Source organism: Hyla sarda, chromosome 10 (assembly GCF_029499605.1).
Source record: "Hyla sarda isolate aHylSar1 chromosome 10, aHylSar1.hap1, whole genome shotgun sequence".
NCBI lineage: Eukaryota > Metazoa > Chordata > Amphibia > Anura > Hylidae > Hyla > Hyla sarda.
The window spans coordinates 85,826,863-85,846,090 of NC_079198.1; the positions used below are offsets into that span (position 1 = coordinate 85,826,863).

The following is a 19,228-nucleotide window of genomic DNA, read 5'->3' on the forward strand; positions in this document are numbered from 1 at the left end:
ATGAAAATATATTTTTTTATGTTAGAGGAAAATGAAGAGTGCTCCAGCTCACCCTTTCAGTCTCTCTGTGACCTGCACTATGTAAGGCAGCACAAACTCAGTGGATGAACGAAAACAGGGACGTCCTTCACAGAACTCGTCCTTTCAGAACCAATCCTTTATTGTTTAAAACCAAAGTCAGGATACAAAATGTAATGCATTTTAGGAGCTTTTTCTGCACCCTTAATCGTACATTGTATATTGACGTCCCTGTTTTCATTTTTTTTATGTTGTCATCATTTTCTAAACATTTTTATATGTTTGAATACCTACCTATTAGTTATGCAGCAATTATTATTTTTTTTCAATTGTCAAGAAAGTTTCTAAAACATACAGGGGGAAATTTATCAAAACCTGTGTAGAGGAATAGTGGTGCGGGTGCCCATAGCAACCTATCTGATTGCTTCTTTTATTTTTAAAAATGAATCTGAAAAATGAAATACGCAATCTGATTGGTCGCTATGGGCAACTGCAATACCTTTCCCTATGCATATTTTTATAAATCTCCTCCACAGTATTTCTACCCTTCAATTCAGTTGTAAACTAGTTTTAAGGGGCCTACATATTAGTATCTTCCAGCAAATAACACATTAAAAATAAATCTTAAAGCAATAACCCTATTGAAAACTGATAATCGATTCCAGAGTCTCTAGAATGTAATCCAAAAATATGAAAAAATGAAGATTACTAATACAGATAATACAAGTCCTGTATTAGAGTCATAAATATCTGCTAGAAGCTATAAATCACTTTATACAGAGAGGACAGGTGCTTCTCTATCGTCCTGTACAGTACACACCGGAGATACAACATGAAGCCTATCTCACCTTGTGTCCAAAGGAGCAGCTAATCCTGGCACAGGTAAAGAGTAGTACATTACCGCACTATAATGTAGGGATGTGCTACTAGACAGAAAATCAGTGTATACACTTAAAAAATACAGGGGTTTTACCAGTAAAATGCCGACTCTGATTGATTGGATTTATCAGTCATTCACAAAAGCCTCAGATCCAGACTGTTTATAGCATTGTGTGTTGAGTATGGTGCAAAGTTATAATGGTTCAGATAAGACAAATGTATTCTACATAATATTGTAAACTAAGACCATTGTATCTTGAGGAATCACTGTAAATAAATAAATAATACCGTATTTTCCGGCATATAAGATTACTTTTTAACCTCGTAAAATGTTCTCAAAAGTCAGGAGATGTCTTATACGTCGGGTGTCGTCTTATACACCGGGTGCTGCAGTTGGCTGGGATGCCCAGGGTATGGATTATCTATACCACGGGCATCCCGCCCGAGATTAACTTCCCCTGTCATATTTGGGACATCCCTGTGTCCCGAAAGACCTTTCTGCGGCCCCGCGTTATCTTTAAAAATACAGGGGCCGCCGGTAGGTAGCACACGCAGTAGATCGTGACCCTGGACCGGAGGACCGGTGGTCGGAGCACTGAAGTGGGGCAGTACATAGGCATACAGCCTCCAGCTATACACTGTATATGGCTGAAGGCTGCATGTCTGTGGGGTCCACTGCCTACCTAATGTGAGGGAACTAAAACCTAATGTGGGGGAACTACAACCTTATGTGGAGGGAACTATACTGCCAGCCTAATTTGGGGGGAACTATACCGCCAACCTAATGTGGGGGAACTATACTGCCAACCTAATGTGGGGGAACGACAACCTAATGTGAGGGAACTGTACTGCCAACCTAATGTGGGGGAACTATTCTGACAAGCCAATGTGGTGGGAACTATGCTGACAACCTAATGTGGGGGGGGGGGAACTATGCTGACAACTAAATGTGGGAGAACTATGCTGATAACCTAATGTGGGGGGAACTATGATGCCTACCTAGTGTGGGGAACAATAGTAAGGTACCGTATCACGGTAGAGGGGTAGTCTTATACGGCGAGTAAAACCCAAACGTTATATTTTAACTGTAAAAGTTGGGGGTTGTCTTATACACCCGAAAATACGGTAATAATCCTATTTAATGCCAACATATTCTGCAGGGGGCGTAGCTATAAAGGTAGCAGTCACACCGGGGCCCTAGTGCATAAGGGGGGGGGGGGCAAAGCACATCTTCCCCATAAGAGACCAGTATTATAATTAGCATATAGGGACCCTGTGGCAGATTTTGCTTCGGGGCTCAGAAGCTACAAGCTACGCCTCTGTTCTGCAGCCCTTTATAATTGAGAGGGAACGTTTATAGACAAAATGAGAGATTACAGAATTACATAAAAATGACGAAATCAAAGAGAAGTGATGGATCTGATCACAGGAGCTAACAGTCTATAAGGAAACAAAGCTTGTAACAATATGCAAAGAAAATGCTTGAATTATACAATGGTCCAGCAAGCTTTTATAGAAATAGGGTAGAGCATATAAAATATAAATGAGCAAATCACCAGCCAGTATGCACAGGCATGACGGGAATATGAATGAATCGAATGTAGAAGATAAAAGAAGGGAGACCAGTTAGGGAATGTGGTAGATTTGTCTGTGTTTAAAACTCTGACTGTTGGGAATTAGTCTGATTGCTTGGAGTATTGTATTGTAGACAGGTCTTGGAGACAGGTGCGAGAGGTTTGTTTTATGAAGTTATATTAATGTCAAATATTCATCTTTATTTGTACCCTCAGAACTATAAAATGCTGCGGAATCTCATGCCGCTTTATAAAAAGAATATTATTAGTATTATTATAATTGTAGATCTTACAATATAAGCATAATGTATAGCAAGTGTAGGGTGTAGACTGAGATAAAAGAGGAGAGTGAGGGCAAAGGTGTAAAGAGCATTGGGAGATATTTACGAAAACCTGTACAGAGGAAAAGTTGATCAGTTGCCCACAGCAACCAATCAGATTGCTTCTTTCATAAAAAAATTATGTCTCAGTATTAAACTTAATAGGAGCTTCAACTTAATAGGAGGTTCTTTAGAGCAAGGCCTAATTTAACTAGCAAACTAGTTGATCCTCCCAGGGGTATTCCAGGGTTAACTGTGTAGTGTCCTCCCACCATTACCTTGTGAGTGACTGAACCAGGACTATAGGTGTCACCCAATATTAGTGCAATAGAGCCCACAGAAAGTTTTTCTAACGGTACCACTTTCTGTATCATGTCAGTAGGTCTTGGCTAGGTAGGAATGCTGCTTGCAGTCATCTCTTATCTCTTACTCTGTCGGTCTCTCAAATTTGACTCCCTTAAGGGGCAGTGACCCAGAGTTTAAATAGACTCTGGCTAACATGTTCCAACATGTGTCTGGAAACCTTTAGCATTTTCAAGAATGTTTTATCCTTCTACTATGATGGTCCTCTATGGAGGCTCTAGTGTTGTAAAATTCTCACTAGATGGTAGTGTGACTTAAAGGGGTTATCCAACATAAGGTGATTTTAGTACGTACCTGCCAGACAGTAATGGACATGCTTAGGAAGGATCTGCGCTTGTCTTGGGGCTAAATGGCTATGTTGTGAGATTACCATAACACTGTGGCTAGCTTTTTGTGAAGTGGTATTTCCTGTTTGACTTTTCTTTTTTTTTTACTACAAATCCCATAATTCCATTTTCCTCCCTCCCACACATCAGCCACCCCACCCATTGAAACATAAATGAGCTGCATCCATTCAATAGGCCTGTAGTTTTCAATCAGGGTGCCTACAGCTGTTGCATTAGTTGCAGTTTGATCTCTCTCCCACCAAGCGTTCCCTCCACCCATTGAAGCAGACAGGTTCCCTGTCATCAGCTCACTAGTGAGGTCAGGTATCGGCCGCATTGCAACCTGGGAAAAATCTGGGACAACAGTCATTTTGTATGCTGGTAAAAATAAATATTGGGGTGAAAATCACATAAGAATTGTGAGAAAACCGTCACACACAGGTACAGACACTGTTATGAACTATACTAACTTTACAGCCCCTGTAGCATAGTCAAATAAAAAAAATTCCTTGAATACCCTTTTAACTAGTGTGTACTCTGCTGCATGGTGTATTGTATATCTCAGGGTAGCAATACAGGATGCAAAATTCTTGAAATATATTTTCCACGTTCAAAGTGATGGAAGCCTTCCGATACTCTATCCCTAAACCCATTGTTGTACATCACAGTACATTCAAAGTACTCACATACAGAAAGTCTTCAGACCTTTTTACATTTTCTAATCTTTTTATGTATCTGTCACTTTGGATGGGGACTGTCGGTGGACAACCAATTTCATGTCTCTCCAGAGAACAAGCTCTCCAAATGACCTGGGCAATAAGATTCCATAGTGTCCCGGAAAATGTGTTCTTCAGACATGCTTTCCTCACAGTTTTTCACTTCAGGCTGTCTTCTTGACCTTGTTTCTGCAAGCCCCCTTTTACCACATTTACCTCTTCTGTGTCTTACATTGGAGTGTTTGACTACGAACCTGCAACCTATACCGTGACCACTCCTAGAAATGACCTGATAGCCCCCTACATCAAAGACTAGATCCTTATCAAGAGAGGGCTTAAAGTCTTAAAACCACAGAGATAAATACACAACACCCTCAGGAGAGGTCCAAAGTCAAACTGTATAACTGGTACATTGGGTCCTCACATTTATGAAGTTAATAAATAGCTGGGGCTGTAATCATTCAACCAAAAAAAAAAAAATTCCCTTATAAGAGTTACACTTGCTGTCACTTTGTGTTATAATGCTAAAAAAATAAATAAATAAAATAACTGGAGCAGCCAATCAGCAGCCATAATGCTATATTGTCCTGCCCAAATCACCACAGCCAAAGACTAGTACTGAAGATTATATTTATATTTATTTAGCATTGGGCTATACAGTTCAATGCCACATTGACTGCATCAAGTCTTGAATTGAAAATATTAAAAAATCTTGTAGTTCTATGTTCTCAAACTGTACATTATAAAAATGTTAAGTCAACTATATTAATTGATACAATATGATATCAACACTGTAGCAATTTCCTCAAACCAGGAAAAGATTAAAACACATGTTTATTACCTTTTCATACAAGGTAAATAGTTTTTAGTTTTTTTTGTGCTACTAATTATAAGCATGTCTGACATGGCAGGTAACTTATAATGATAAGGGGTCATGTGTGTACATAAGGGTTAGATGGGCATTATGGGCCTCATGTACTATGTTTACCCTTTTCATAGTAATTCATTTCCCTCATTTGCATAAATTTGTTTATGCATGTTGTAAAAAGACTCCAAAAAAGGGTGACCAATTTGATAATTCCCTTGGATTGTGAAATAATTGGAAACTAGGTCCACTTTTGGGAAAATGGGGAACATGGTGGAAAAATAACAGGGAAATTACAAGAAAAATCTTTAATAATTAAAGTGAAAGTGTATATATCTGGTATATGGCATTTTTAATCAGATTTCATTCCCTGAGCTAGTGGGGGGGGGGGGGGGGGGGAGCCTAGGTTCTATGATGCCTGCTATACACACTTCACACACATAAAAGAAGGTATCCTGTTTTCCTTTGCCTCTACATATAGCTTAACCCCTTAAGGACCAAGCCCATTTTCACCTTAAGGACCAGGCCAATTTTATTTTAGCGTTTTAGTTTTTTCCTCCTCGCCTTCTAAAATCCATAACTCTTTTATATTTCCATCTACCGACCCATATAAGGGCTTGTTTTTTGTGTGACCAATTATACTTTGTAATGAAACCTCTCATTTTACCATAAAATGTACGGCAAACCCCGAAAAAAATTTCTTTTAGTGAGGAAATTTAAATGAAAACCAAAATTTTGCACATTTTGGAGGGTTTCGTTTTCACACTGTACAATTTACGGTAAAAATTACATGTGTTCTTTATTCTGTGGGTCAATGCGATTAAAATGATATCCATGGCTAGAATACTTTTATATTTTTGTACCGCTTAAAAAAAATCTAAAACTTTTTGTACAAAATCAGTAATCTAAAATTGCTCTATTTTGACCACCTATAACTTTTTCATTTTTCCGTATACAGGGCGGTATGAGGGCTCATTTTTTGCGCAGTCATCTGTACTTTTTTTAGATACCACATTTGCATGTATAAAACTTTTAGATCCTTTTTTATAATTTTTTTTTAATAAAATGTGACAAAAAAGCAGCATTTTTGGACTTTTCTTATTTTTTACATTTATGCCGTTCATCGTACGGGATCATTAACATTATATTTTGAAAGTTCTGACATTTACGCATGCGGCGATAATAAATACGTTCATTTAAAAAAAAAATTACGCTTTTTGGGGGTAAAATGGGAAAAACTGACAATTTTCCTTTTTATTGGGGGAGGGGATTTTTCACTTTTTTTACTTTTTATTTTTAAAATTTTCAACTTTTTTTTGTCCCCATAGGGGACTATCTATAGCAATCCATTGATTGCTAATGCTGTGCAGTGCTATGTATATGACATAGCACTGCTCAGTATTATCGGTGACCTTCTGCTCTGGTCTGCTCGATCTCAGACCAGAGCAGAAGACCCCAGGAGACAGCCGGAGCCAGGTGAGGGGACCTCCGGCCGCCATGCTGGATGATTGGATCGCCGCGGCAGTGCTGCGGGCTATCCGATCATCCATACAAAGTACCACAATGCCGCAGATGCCGTGATCTGTATTGATCACGGCATCTGAGGGGTTAATGGCAGACATCCGCGTGATCGCGGATGTCGGCCATTACGGGCGGGTCCCCGGCTGCTGCTAGCAGTCGGAACCTGCCGTGTATGACGCGAGCACCGTTCCGTTGCTCGCGGTCATACACAGGACGTAAATGTACGTCCTGGTGCGGGAAGTCCCCCCAAACCAGGACGTACATTTACGTCCGTGGTCGTTAAAGGGGTACTCCGGTGGCAGAAAGTGGTCGTTAAAGGGGTACATGTGCCAGAAAGTGAAACAGATTTGTAAATTACTTCTATTAAAAATTCTTAATCCTTCCAGTACTTATTAGCAACTGTATACTGCAGAGGAAATTCTTTTCTTTTTGGATTTCTTTTCTGTCAAGACCACAGTGCTCTCTGCTGACACCTCTGTCCATTTTAGGAACTGTCCAGAGCAGGAGAAAATTCCAATAGCAAACATATGCTGCTCTGGACAGTTCCTAAAATGGACAGAGAGCAGCAGAGAGCACTGTGGTCGTGACAGAAAAGAAATCCAAAAAGAAAAGAATTTCCTCTGTAGTATACAGCCACTAATAAGTACTGAAAGGATTAAGAATTTTTAATAGAAGTAATTTACAAATCTGTTTTACTTTCTGACACCAGTTGATTAAAAAAAAAGTTTCCTACTGGAGTACCCCTTTAAGAAGGGGCAGCATCATGGAAGACATTCTAAAGCTGTGCTAATCAGTCTAAGCTGTGAATCAATCGCTGGAGGCAGATGTAAAACACACAATAATCTCATGTGTAGTGTCTTTGCAGTATGTTTCCCTTGCTCATTCCAACAACTCCCTCCCCCATCTCCTTTCGTGACACTGCCTTCTCCATTGTCTTGTATAGGCAGCATGTAACATAATCCCTCAGTAAGATAATAGTCTGTCTTGTCAAGATGCAATTGAACTATTTTTCAGAAAGGATGAAAGTTTAGGCAGGAGAATAGGAAAGAAGCCTAACCAGAGGAAGAAGAGGCATTTTCCATGATAAGATATATTTACAAAGGTTCTTACAGTTGCTTTTACTATTTACTTATGCAAAGTGTGTTGAAATGAAATACATTAGAAGTTAAACATTAATTATTTAATTAATTATTAAAAACATTAGAAGTGTTTCCGGAAAATACTGTGCTAAGTAGTGTGATAATGACCCAATCACAATAAAAGCCCGTGTGTCTCTTACCAAAAAGTAATGCCATCATAAAAAGTACTGATATCTCCCTAAGCTATTCAGCTATAACATACATTTGCAACAGAAATAAAATCCTTCTTTGTAAAAGAGAATAATGTTTCCTCTGAGTCTCAGGAAAACTTTACTTTTTTTACACAAACATAATTAATATCCTTATTGGATCAAATTATGGGTCTGAATAATTTCACCATAGACTTGTGAACACTGGGTTTCACTATTAGTCAACTGACTTTTTCTCTGCAGTCACCACTGTAGGTCACTATAACCACATTATTTGGGGTGTCTTTCATGGTGTAGTGTAAAAAGGAGGCCAGCATTTAGGAAGAGTCATTGAAACACTAAATCACAAATGTATGTCAATACATGTTTTTTTTAATTAAAGTGACACATTTTACCATGTTATGATCACATATCATTATATTAAATAATACATGTTTTGACAGATTATACAATACAATTCCTAAAAAATATAACTACAGTGCCCAAATATAATTTCCATATAGCGTCCAAATAGCACTGCCCAATAAAACAGTGAATGAAACTTCATCCTATACTGTTGTCTTTCTACAGGTTTGACCTCAAGTTTGGGATGATGGGTGGAGGAGAGGTACCGTAGGGGTGCGCAGCCTATTGCATTAGGGTGTGCACCCTAAAGCACAAACTCACACCGCGTGCGTATGTATGTATATATATATATATATATATATATATATATACACACACACACACGCAAATACACTCTTGCACTCAGTAAACCAGCTCAGGTCAGTTGCTCTGTGTGAACAATATATAGTATAAGGCAAGTTTAAAACAATACAGCTGAACAATCTGTATTTGAATCTAAACTATCAGTAGGCAGCCATTTGCCCCTTTAATATGTGACACATATCGGTCTGACTGAGGCTGAACAAATGAGTAAATGAAATAAAAATGCAGCATGAAGGAAGAAAAACTCAAAAATTATAAAATAAATTGTATATTAATTATCTATATTATTCTAAAATGCGGGCTGTTTACGAAGAGAGTATGTTTATTTTTTTTATGTTATTATTTTTTTTGGTACAGGAAGAAGACCGGACTATGGAAGATCAAAAAAGAGAGAATTTTTTTTTACGTAATAAAACAGTTAAAGAGGGGTCACATGGGGTGTTTATTTCAATAAAGTTTCTTTTAAACTTGTGTCTTTTTAATTACCTATTTGTCTTGTCTTTAAAGGGGTACTCCGCTGCTAGGTATCTTATCCCCGATCTCCACACTTTTGAACAAACGCTGAGTTCCGACGGCAGTAGTCGTGACGTGACAGCCATAGACATAAAGGCGAGCTCAGGGAGAACAGAAACCTCCTGTGTAGCAGAATGGCAGTGGTTGTGACATCACACCACGCCGCCTCTATTCATGTCTATGGGAGGGGGCCGCTCAGAACGCCGGGTGCTGTTCAAAGATCGTGGAGGTCCCGCAACTTGGATAGGGGATAAGATGCCTAGCAGTGGTGTACTCCTTTAAGCTGTTACATGTAAATATGTTTTTTTGAGATTTGAAATACTTTTTTTTTTTTTTTCTGTGTCATTCCCATCCATGGTTTGTTTCTGTTGTAGTATCTCAATTACATTAATTACATTTAGCATCAATGTAAAAATAACTTACATCCTTGCGCTGTATAATCAATAATCTCATATATAGTGATATGACCAACAAATTGACAAAGTAACAATATAAGTCAAAATAGTTACAATGTACAGCCAGAAAAAAAAATGATCAAGTGCATATCCAACAATGAGCCATTCCTTAGAGATCTCCTGATCGGCATTTTTCTCCAGATGTTGTCTAAGAGCCACTATTTCATTGAAAATACTATGTAGAATCTCAAAAAGCTCTTTCGTTGGCACAATTGCAGGTGATATTTTGAAATTTTCTTCACTTTCAGAATATTTTGACAATGCATCTAAAAATAAATGTGACATTGTTGAGGTGAGATGGGAAGAAAGATAATATTATTTAGACATTATTGTGCACTCCTATTAGAACATTTTATGTATGGATCTGTTATTTCAGCACTGCAAGTTGTTTTAAAGGGGTACTCCAAAGGACAGGGCATAAGATTTCTGATCGGGGGGTCCTGCCACTGGGGACCCCTTCCATCTCGCATGTAGCATCCACCCCTTGGAGCTGCACACAGCGCTGCAGCCTCGGAGTCTTCCAAATAGGGACTACGGGGCCAGAGTATGGTGACGTCACGACTTTGCCCCCATGTGATGTCACGCCCTGCCCCCGCAATGCAAGTCTATGTGAGGGGTGGCGGGACCCCCACGATCAGACATCTTATCCTTTGGATAGGGAATAAGATGTCTGAGGGCCAGAGTACCCCTTTAATGAAAGCAGGACATGTGGCCGGTGGTCATTTCTTAGGTACCATGTGGCACTACTGCCTAAACAGAATGATATATTATTTTTGCAATTTATGGTTTTGGCAGCACTGTACAACATTATATTTAGAAAACAACAACTATAGGGCACCCATATGGTATAGTTATTTGTACATTGTATGACAGTACATCATATTAAGGAGGGAGCACCAATTTAAGGTACAATATAAGGCACCAATTCAACATAAGCTTTTCTTTGCAGCAGAGACAGAATTGCAGTGAAAGAGGACACCAGTATAATAGATACACACAATAATATATAAATATAGCGTAGCAAGATTGACCGGGCACTGCAGAGTCCGACAGGCAGAAAGCGAAGAAGACAGGGGTATGTAGTCAAAGCCGCAGCACTGACCAAAGCAGTGCTTAGACGTCAGCAAAAGTAAAAGTCCCATCAAAAGACAGCGTAGCACTCACCATAAGGCTAAGTTCAGACTACGGAATTTCCGCCGGAATTTTCGCTTTGAAATTTCCGGCAGAAATTCCGCTTACTATAATGCATAGTGTAGTGAATGGTTTTCCGTTCACAAATTCAAATTCACAAATCCGCTAGAAAATTTCCGCCTGAAGAAAGGGGTTGCTCTTTCTTCAGGCGGAAATCCTAGCGGAACACATAGCAGTCTATAGGAGACTGCAGTGTCCGCCCGGTCCTAGCGCCAACTAATTCAGTCGGCGCAGGCGGAACTTGAAATCTCCGGGCGGAAATTTTCTGCACGGAGATTCCATAGTCTGAACCTAGCCTAATGGTCAGGATTAAAGCTTCTTTATTAGAGATCCTTTAAAAGTCCATAAACATAAACGTGATGACTAAAAACGGAAATCTGGAGTGTAGGTACAGGGGGCGGGTGTAGAGGCCATTATGGTGAGTGCTACACTGTCTTTTCTACTTTCATATAGATACACACAATGGAGGAGATTTATGAAAAATATGTCTAGAGGAAAAGTTGCTTGGTTGCCCATAGCAACTAATCAGATCACTGATGAAAAATAAAAATGAAAGAAGCGATCTGATTGGTTGCTATGGGCAACTCAGCAACATTTCCTCTGGACAGGTTTCGATAAATCTCCCCCAATAACTTTTACTCATTCCTCCTCCAAGTGAAAAAGTTTCATTTGAATGGGACATGTCCTGTCCTTTGTCATTTATGTCCTCGGGTCCTGCCTCCAAAAAAAAGTTCAATGTGGAGGCATTCCTGTCTCTCCAAGGGAAAGGTGCGAAGCAGACCCATGATTGAATGTCACAAACATTAGGTGACAGGCGCCCCTCATATGCAACAGTTAACAATTGGGTTGTCAACTTTAAAATGGGCCATTTTGGTGTTGATAGTGATAAACCCATTGGAAACCTGTTTCTGTTTCTGTGCCTGCAAATGTGAAAGCTATTCATGACATGATCAGTATATCACTCAAAATTATTGCCATACATCTGTGAATATCACGTGAAAGATTTGGTGCCATTTTCTGCAAGGACTTAGAAATGAGAAAGCTTGCAGCAAAGTGGATCCCAAAACTTTTGACACTTTTGCAGGTGAAACAATAGCAATACCGACCTCCTTAGGCTTTTAGTTGCCTGACCTTGCCCCTGCTGACTATCATCTGTTCTCCAATCTCAAAAAACACCTAAAGGGACAATGATTTGGAAGTGTTCTGGAGCAAATAATGCAGCAAATGAGTGGTTACTCCAGCAGTCAGAAGAATTTTATTTGCAGGGACTTACAAAGCTGCAGGACAGATGTCCCAAGTGTAGTGAATCCTGTGGAAATATGGAGGATAATGTGGGAGTTACAGCTTCCTAGCTCAATATTTTCTGGGTAAGGCCCAATACTTATCAGAGCCCCTGCATAAAGGGTTTCACTAAATGCTGTTAAAACATCTCGGACAAAATGAAATTGAAGAAAACAAAAACGTGGAGAGGGTGTTCTTTTTGGACCACTGCAGTACAGGGCTGTGAGGCTCATGTAGGCCACTACATTTAGAAAACTGTCCAAAGAAATGTTAAATAAGATAGTTGCACATTTTGCAGGGGTAATGTGGAATTTATAGTTAACACCTAACATTTTAAATGTATTTGGCTGAGATCTCTATCAGTATCATAACATTCAGTGATACATATGTGTCCTTTTTGCAAAATTGTAATTGTTATTTCTTGTTTTCATAGACACATGCACTAGAGGAGGCGGCGGCATACAACATTTGCATAAACCGGGACAAGCGTCAGACAAAAAAGAAATATACGGTCTCTCCTGTGATTGTCAATTTTATATATGTACATTTATTGTAATGCTGTAACTGGTGGGCTGGGTTCGGCTTGCATAATTTTGGTTCACTTGCTGTTTTTCCGTTAATATGGACTCCGCAGTGACCAGGAGTGAGCCTGCCTTTGTGCGAGTGCAGACTCAGATGCGGGCCGGACTTGCCCTTTAGTGCAGTAAATGACTGGCAGACACATAGGGGGAGATTTATCAAAACCTGTGCAGAGGAAAACTTGCCCAGTTGCCTATAGCAACCAATCAGCTTGCTTCTTTCATTTTTATGAAGGCCTGTAAAAAATGAAAGAAGCGATCTGATTGGTTGCTATGGGCAACTGGGCAAGTTTTCCTCTGCACAGGTTTTGATAAATCTCCCCCATAGACCTATATTGCGTAATTTGCCAGAATCTATCATGGTGATTCATGCTTCATACTTACATGTACGCATGGACACCAGGAGAGCCGTTACTATGGTGCGAGTGATGCCGGCCCGTGATTGGTCCCTAAATCTAGTGTGTCATTGGCCCGCGTGTGCACACACAGAACGGCGTGGAACGCCAGGGAACTGAGGTGGCATCCTGCCCCATTATAGTATTATTGTCATGCTCGGGAATTCATGCATGTATGCTCCGCCTTCCTTGTTATTAATTCTAAACAGAATTAATGTTATTGCACTGAATTACATGAACTTTCATGCACTTTATGCACAAATAACATCCTGATACACGAGCTAAGCACTTTTTGATGAATAATGTATTGTGAGATGCATATATTTTATGATGTTTTTGCACAGTGTACTCATTATGTTAAATAATGGATTAATGTACACCATATGTATAAACATATGTATAAACAGTGACCCCTCGACATACGATGGGCTGGACATACGATAATTTCAACATGCGATGGCCTCTCAGAGGCCATCGCATGTTGAAGGCAGCATCAACATACGATGCTTTTTTATGTCGGGGCCATCGCATAAACGGCTATCCGGCAGCGCTGACTGCTTCAGCTGCCGCCGGAGAGCCGTTTACGGTGCCCAGTGTGCTTCGGTGATGGTCACTCACCTGTCCTCTGGCGCGTCCTCTTCGGGATTGTCTGCATCGTCGGCGCTCTCCATCGATGTCATCATGTCGCTGCGCGTGCCGTCCCGTCATCCAATAGGAGCGGCGTGCGTAGCGACGTGATGGCGGCGACGGAGAGCGCGGTTGCCGGGGAAGCAGAAGCTTTGCTGGAGCGTCGGGGACACCTTTGGGACGCGGCGAGAGTGATGGACAGCGACATCCCGGGCAGCAGTGACGAGCGGTGACAGTCCGGAGCGGCGGGGACAGGTGAGTACAACTTACAACAGAATTAATGTTATTGTACTGAATTACATGTACTTTCAATCAGGATGTTAACACTTCATGCACTTTATGCACAAATAACATCCTGATACCCGAGCTAAGCACTTTTTGATGAATAATGGCATATATTTTATGATGTTTTTGCACAGTGTACTCATTATGTTAAATAATGGATTAATGTACACCATATGTATAAATACAGTGACCCCTCGACATACGATGGCCCGGACATAAGATAATTTCAACATGCGATGGCCTCTCAGAGGCCGTCGCATGTTGAAGGCAGCATCAACATTAGTGTTGCTCGCGAATATTCGCAATTCGAATTTTATTCGCGAATATCGCATATTCGCGAATTCGCGAATATTCACGAATATAGCGCTATATATTCGTAATTACGAATATTATTATTTTTTTTTCACAGTACACATCACAGTGATCACCCCTCTCTGCTTCCAGCTTATGTGGTGTAAGAAGGCTCTAATACTACTGTGTGAGACTGGTGTGCGAAGTTTCGCATATGCGAAAGTTTGCACATGCAAATTTTCGCATATGCGAATTTTCACATATGTTAATTTTTGTATATGTGAATTTTCATATATGCAAATTTTCGCACATGCGAATATACGCATATGCGAAAATAAAACGAGAATATTCGCGAATATGACGAATATTCGTCCATATATTCGCGAATATTCGCGAATTCGAATATGGCCTATGCCGCTCAACACTAATCAACATACGATGCTTTTTTATGTCGGGGCCATCGCATAAACGGCTATTCGGCAGCACTGACTGCTTCAGCTGCCGCCAGATAGCCGTTTACGGTGCCCCGTGTGCTCCGGTGATGGTCACTCACCTGTCCTCAGGGCTCCGGCGCGTCCTCTTTGGGATCCCCTGCATCGTTGGCGCTCTCCATCGATGTCATCACGTCATCCAATAGGAGCGGCGTGCGTAGCGACGTGATGGCGGCGACGGAGAGCGCGGTTGCCGGGGAAGCAGAAGCTTTGCCGGAGCGTCGGGGACACCTCGGGGACGCGGCGAGAGTGATGGACAGCGACATCTCGGGCAGCGGTGACGAGCGGTGACAGTCCGGAGCGGCGGGGACAGGTGAGTACAACTTTCTCTAACAGTGGTCTACAACCAGCGGACCTCCAGATGTTGCAAAACTACAACACCCAGAATGCCCGGACAGCCAACGGCTGTCCGGGCATGCTGGGTGTTGTAGTTTCTCAACATCTGGAAGTCCGCAGGTTGTAGACCACTGTCCTATACTTTACATTGCACGGATCCCTCAACATACGATGGTTTCAACAAACGATGGTCCTTTTGGAACGGATTACCATCGTATGTTGAGGGACCACTGTACTTTGTTAGTATCACTGATGTTAAGCTTGAGAAAGGCTGCAAGTGGGAAGCCAAAATGTCGCTATGCCGTCAGGCTAATAAAACTTCACTTGAGTTCACGTATCTTTGAGTGCTGCAGAGTTTCTGTAATGGAGATTGACCATAACCTGGGACAACGATCTGCTGGCGCCCATCACTATTTTCCTTGACTGGTTGTGCTGCTTCTCTTTTTCTATTTGGCAGTTGTAATGTATACATTTTATGAGGACTAACCAGTACTTGGGGTCTCTGTTGCTTGCAGTATATCCGAAGAATCAGTCTTGTCTTTTACAGGAAGCAAAATGGTCATATATTCCAGAACCAGCTTCTTTAGCCACTGCGGAACCTTAGACTGAATATTTTTCTTATTGACTATACGAACTATGAAAATACTTTCTGTCAAACTGAGGACGAGCAGAGCCATGCAGACCACAAAATACACCTCTAAAAATAGAAATATATACACTGTAAGTAAATTAAAATAACTGTTATCATACATGAAAAATCATTTTATATATATATATATATATATATACAGTATATATATATGAATATATTTTATATACCGTATACACAATATCCAAAAGACAGCGGCACTCCAATGCATGAAAAGAAGAGTGATTTATTCAGAAAACGTGAAGCGACGTTTCGGCTGGCTCACCCAGCCTTCAAAACAGCTGGGTTAGCCAGCCGAAATGTCGCCTCACATTTTTTGAATATATTGGAGTGCCGCTGTCTTCTGGATATTGCAGTTGAGGGGGGCCCTGGACCAGGGCCTGACCTAAGCACTTTTTTTCAGTTGGTGTGCTGCTTTACTGGACTGTACCTAATATATATATATATATATATATATATATATATATACACAGGGGTGTGGAATTTTTTTTTTAACTACTTGTCCAAGGGACAAGCATAATCTACTTGTCCCTCATGATGATACACTTGTCCTGGTACACAAAGTAATTTTAACCAAAATGGCATGTAAATAAGGTCTTTATTAGTTTATTTATTTAGTTTTTGCACTTTTGTTTTTTCCTCCTCGCCCTATAATAACCATAACTGTTTTATTTTTCCATTTACAGACCCATATAGGGCTTGTTTTTTGTGGGACCAATTGGACTTTGTAATGACACCTTTCATTTTTCCATAACGTATGTTCCGAAACAAACAAAAAAAAATGTTTTCATTTTTTTTATTTTTATGCCATTCACCTTGTGGTCAAACATGTGATTATGATACTTTTGGTCAGCCTGATTATAACAATACCAAATATGTTTAATTTCCATCATATGTTACTAATTTTAAAACAATTCTAAACATTTTAGCATTTTTTTTATTGCCATTTTCTTTTCCCTATACTGAGCTGTATGAGGGCTAATTTTTTGTGCTGTAATCTGCTGTTTGTATCGGTACCATGATGGTATTGATTGGACTCCTTGATCGCTCTTTACTTCATTTTTCTGGGATATGATGTCATGAAAAAACACAATTCTAAGTTTGGTATTTTTCTACGTTAATGCCATTGACTGTACTAAACATATAATGTAAAATTTTTATAGTTCGGACAATTACACACGTGTCAATACCAATTAGGTTCATTTTTATCATATTTACATGTTTTATATGAAACATGTGAAAAGGGGGGTGATATGAACTTTTAATATGAAAGGGGTTAATGTATGCATGTTTTAAACTTTTATTAAACATTTTTTTTCTTTACACTTTATTAGTTCCTTACGGGACTTTAAGAAGGAATCAATAGATTCCTCATAAAGATCAATGAAGTTCCATAGAACTCCATTGATCTGTGTGATCCTTACTCATTTAATTGTTCCTGCTCCAGGCTTCTCCCTGTTGTGGTAAGACACAAAGGTGTATTTTAAATGTTTTTAATGGGGATTTGTCTGATTAGATATGTTGTGAATTATGTTTTGTGCTAATTCAATAAAGATTGTTATACTTGAGTGATTGTATGTGCGCTATATGGTGTACTTTCTTTGTTTCTTTTTTGGATAAGATCCCTTTAGACCGCCACTGTCACAGCTGACAGCAGCTATCTAGAGGGTTAATAGTTGGCCGCAGCGATCTCAGCATGCCGACTATTAGCGGCAGGTTACAGCAATCAGCTGGGGACTCGGGGTAGGAACCGAACTTGAGTCAGGAGCCCACTCCTTACACCCTGAATGCCAGCATGTCAAAATTAGAGATCTCGTGTGAGGTGCGAACTGCTTCCGTTCTGCACCTCACACCAGCCCTGCTTGCCCAATGCAGGGCTAAATGGAAAAATTTACCTGCCCGGCGCCCTGAACTTCTTGTCCCGGGCATCGGGCAATAGGATTTCCTTATCTCTGATATATGTATATATATTTATAAAACTTTGACTGATACTTTGATTAATAATTGCATTTCTGCCTATGTATTTTAGAGTAATTAATACATGTCTTTATATTGTTACCAGTTCTGCCACTGTTTTGTCAAACTGAGAAAAGTCCCACTAGGAAATTCTGTGGCAGCAGAGTCCTATTGTTTTCAACAGGATTCTGCGGCACCGCGCACACAACGGAATTTCCGCACCGTTAACATCTGTGGTGGAATTACTAATTCCGGCCTCTGCAGAAAGAACTGACATGTAAATTCTTACTGGAGATGGTGCATTTCCAAGCGGTCCTAGTGCCGACATGTTCTGCCAGTACTTGCTGTTTGTGAAATGTCAGCAAATTTTTTTGCGAAGAGCTGTGCAACAAAAAAGGAAAAATAATAAAAAGCATAAAATATAGATAAAGCAGCTGTTAATCCTTCTACAATGAAGCTACAGGTTGTCTTTCAACTTTTTATAAAAACCCAGGTATTCTTTAAGGAGTTATAAAACATATTATAAACAAACAGCACTCTTTAAAAATCATTTAAATTTTTTTGAGTTAACAAAGAAAAACATTTCTTACAGACATTTTTATACATGTTTGAGTTGATACCTATTATTGGAGTTCCTTGGGCCGAGGCAGGTAAGGTTTCTGAAACTATGATGAGAAAAACAGAATAACCAAGAAGGAGGGTGATCTTAAATGAAATTCTTTCTCCACTTTCCGGAGGGAGGTAGAAACCTATAGTATCCATAATTATGAGAAACACGCTGGGAATAACAAGATTCACAACATAGTACATTGGATGTCTCCTGAAGATAATCTATGGAAAAAAATGCATTGTCTGAGTAAGAAATAAAACAATACAAAATCACCAACTGTATATACTAGAGTATAAGCCGAGTTTTTCAGCTTATACTCGAGTGAAGAGAAATATAAAATTGCAGGTATACCAGTGGGGGGGGGGGGGGGGGGGCGAGGGGATGGCCCTGGCCCATCACGCCACATACACTTGCATTGAGGGTGCATGGCCGTGACGTCATGAGGGGCGTAGCCATGACATCACAAGCCCCCAGCGCAGCACCTGACATTCTAAACAAACGCCGGGTGCAGCAGAGAGATCGCGGGGGGTCCCAGCAGCAGGACCACCTGCGATTAGACATCTTATCCCCTATCCTATGCATAGGGGATAAGATGTCTTAGGGCAGAGTACCCCTTTAAGATTTAAGGTTCCTACTCCAGGTACCTGCAGTTCCTCTTTATATATACAGTTCCTATTTTATGATCATATAAGAATACCGTAAGAATAAGACCCCTGTAGAATGGCGCTGCAGACTCCCAGGTAAGGATGCAAGTAGACCAGGTAGTGGTACAAAGGTTCTCAGCAGAACCGTTTATTAATAGAAAAATAAAAAAAACTGGTGATGACGCGTTTTGGGAGGAGCCCTCCCTTCCTCAGATCAGGAGGGGGAGGGCTCCTCCCGAAAGGCGTTATCACCGTTTTTTTATTAGCTGAACATTGAGTACCCCATTATCACTGGGGTGAGAGGCTTACTCTACTCTTTCTGAAGGTGAGCGGCCATTCTTTTTGTTC

General features: G+C 40.2%; 1 protein-coding gene across 2 annotated transcripts in view; it reads right to left on the minus strand.

The window, feature by feature from the left end:
• Window positions 1-8,270: 8,270 nt before the first annotated feature.
• LOC130293712 (5-hydroxytryptamine receptor 3A-like) overlaps window positions 8,271-19,228 on the minus strand; it is a 36,962-nt gene continuing 26,004 nt past the window's right edge. Inside the window, exons 8-10 of one of the 2 annotated variants that reach the window (XM_056542737.1) lie at window positions 18,247-18,457; window positions 15,509-15,718; window positions 8,271-9,812 (exon numbers count right to left, since the gene is read on the minus strand). In XM_056542737.1, coding sequence (XP_056398712.1) covers window positions 9,541-9,812; window positions 15,509-15,718; window positions 18,247-18,457 — 693 coding nt within the window. In that variant the 3' untranslated portion in view covers window positions 8,271-9,540. Of the gene's footprint in view, window positions 9,813-15,508; window positions 15,719-17,854; window positions 18,008-18,246; window positions 18,458-19,228 lie in introns of those variants that run through there. The other variant, XM_056542738.1, reaches the window with a different exon arrangement.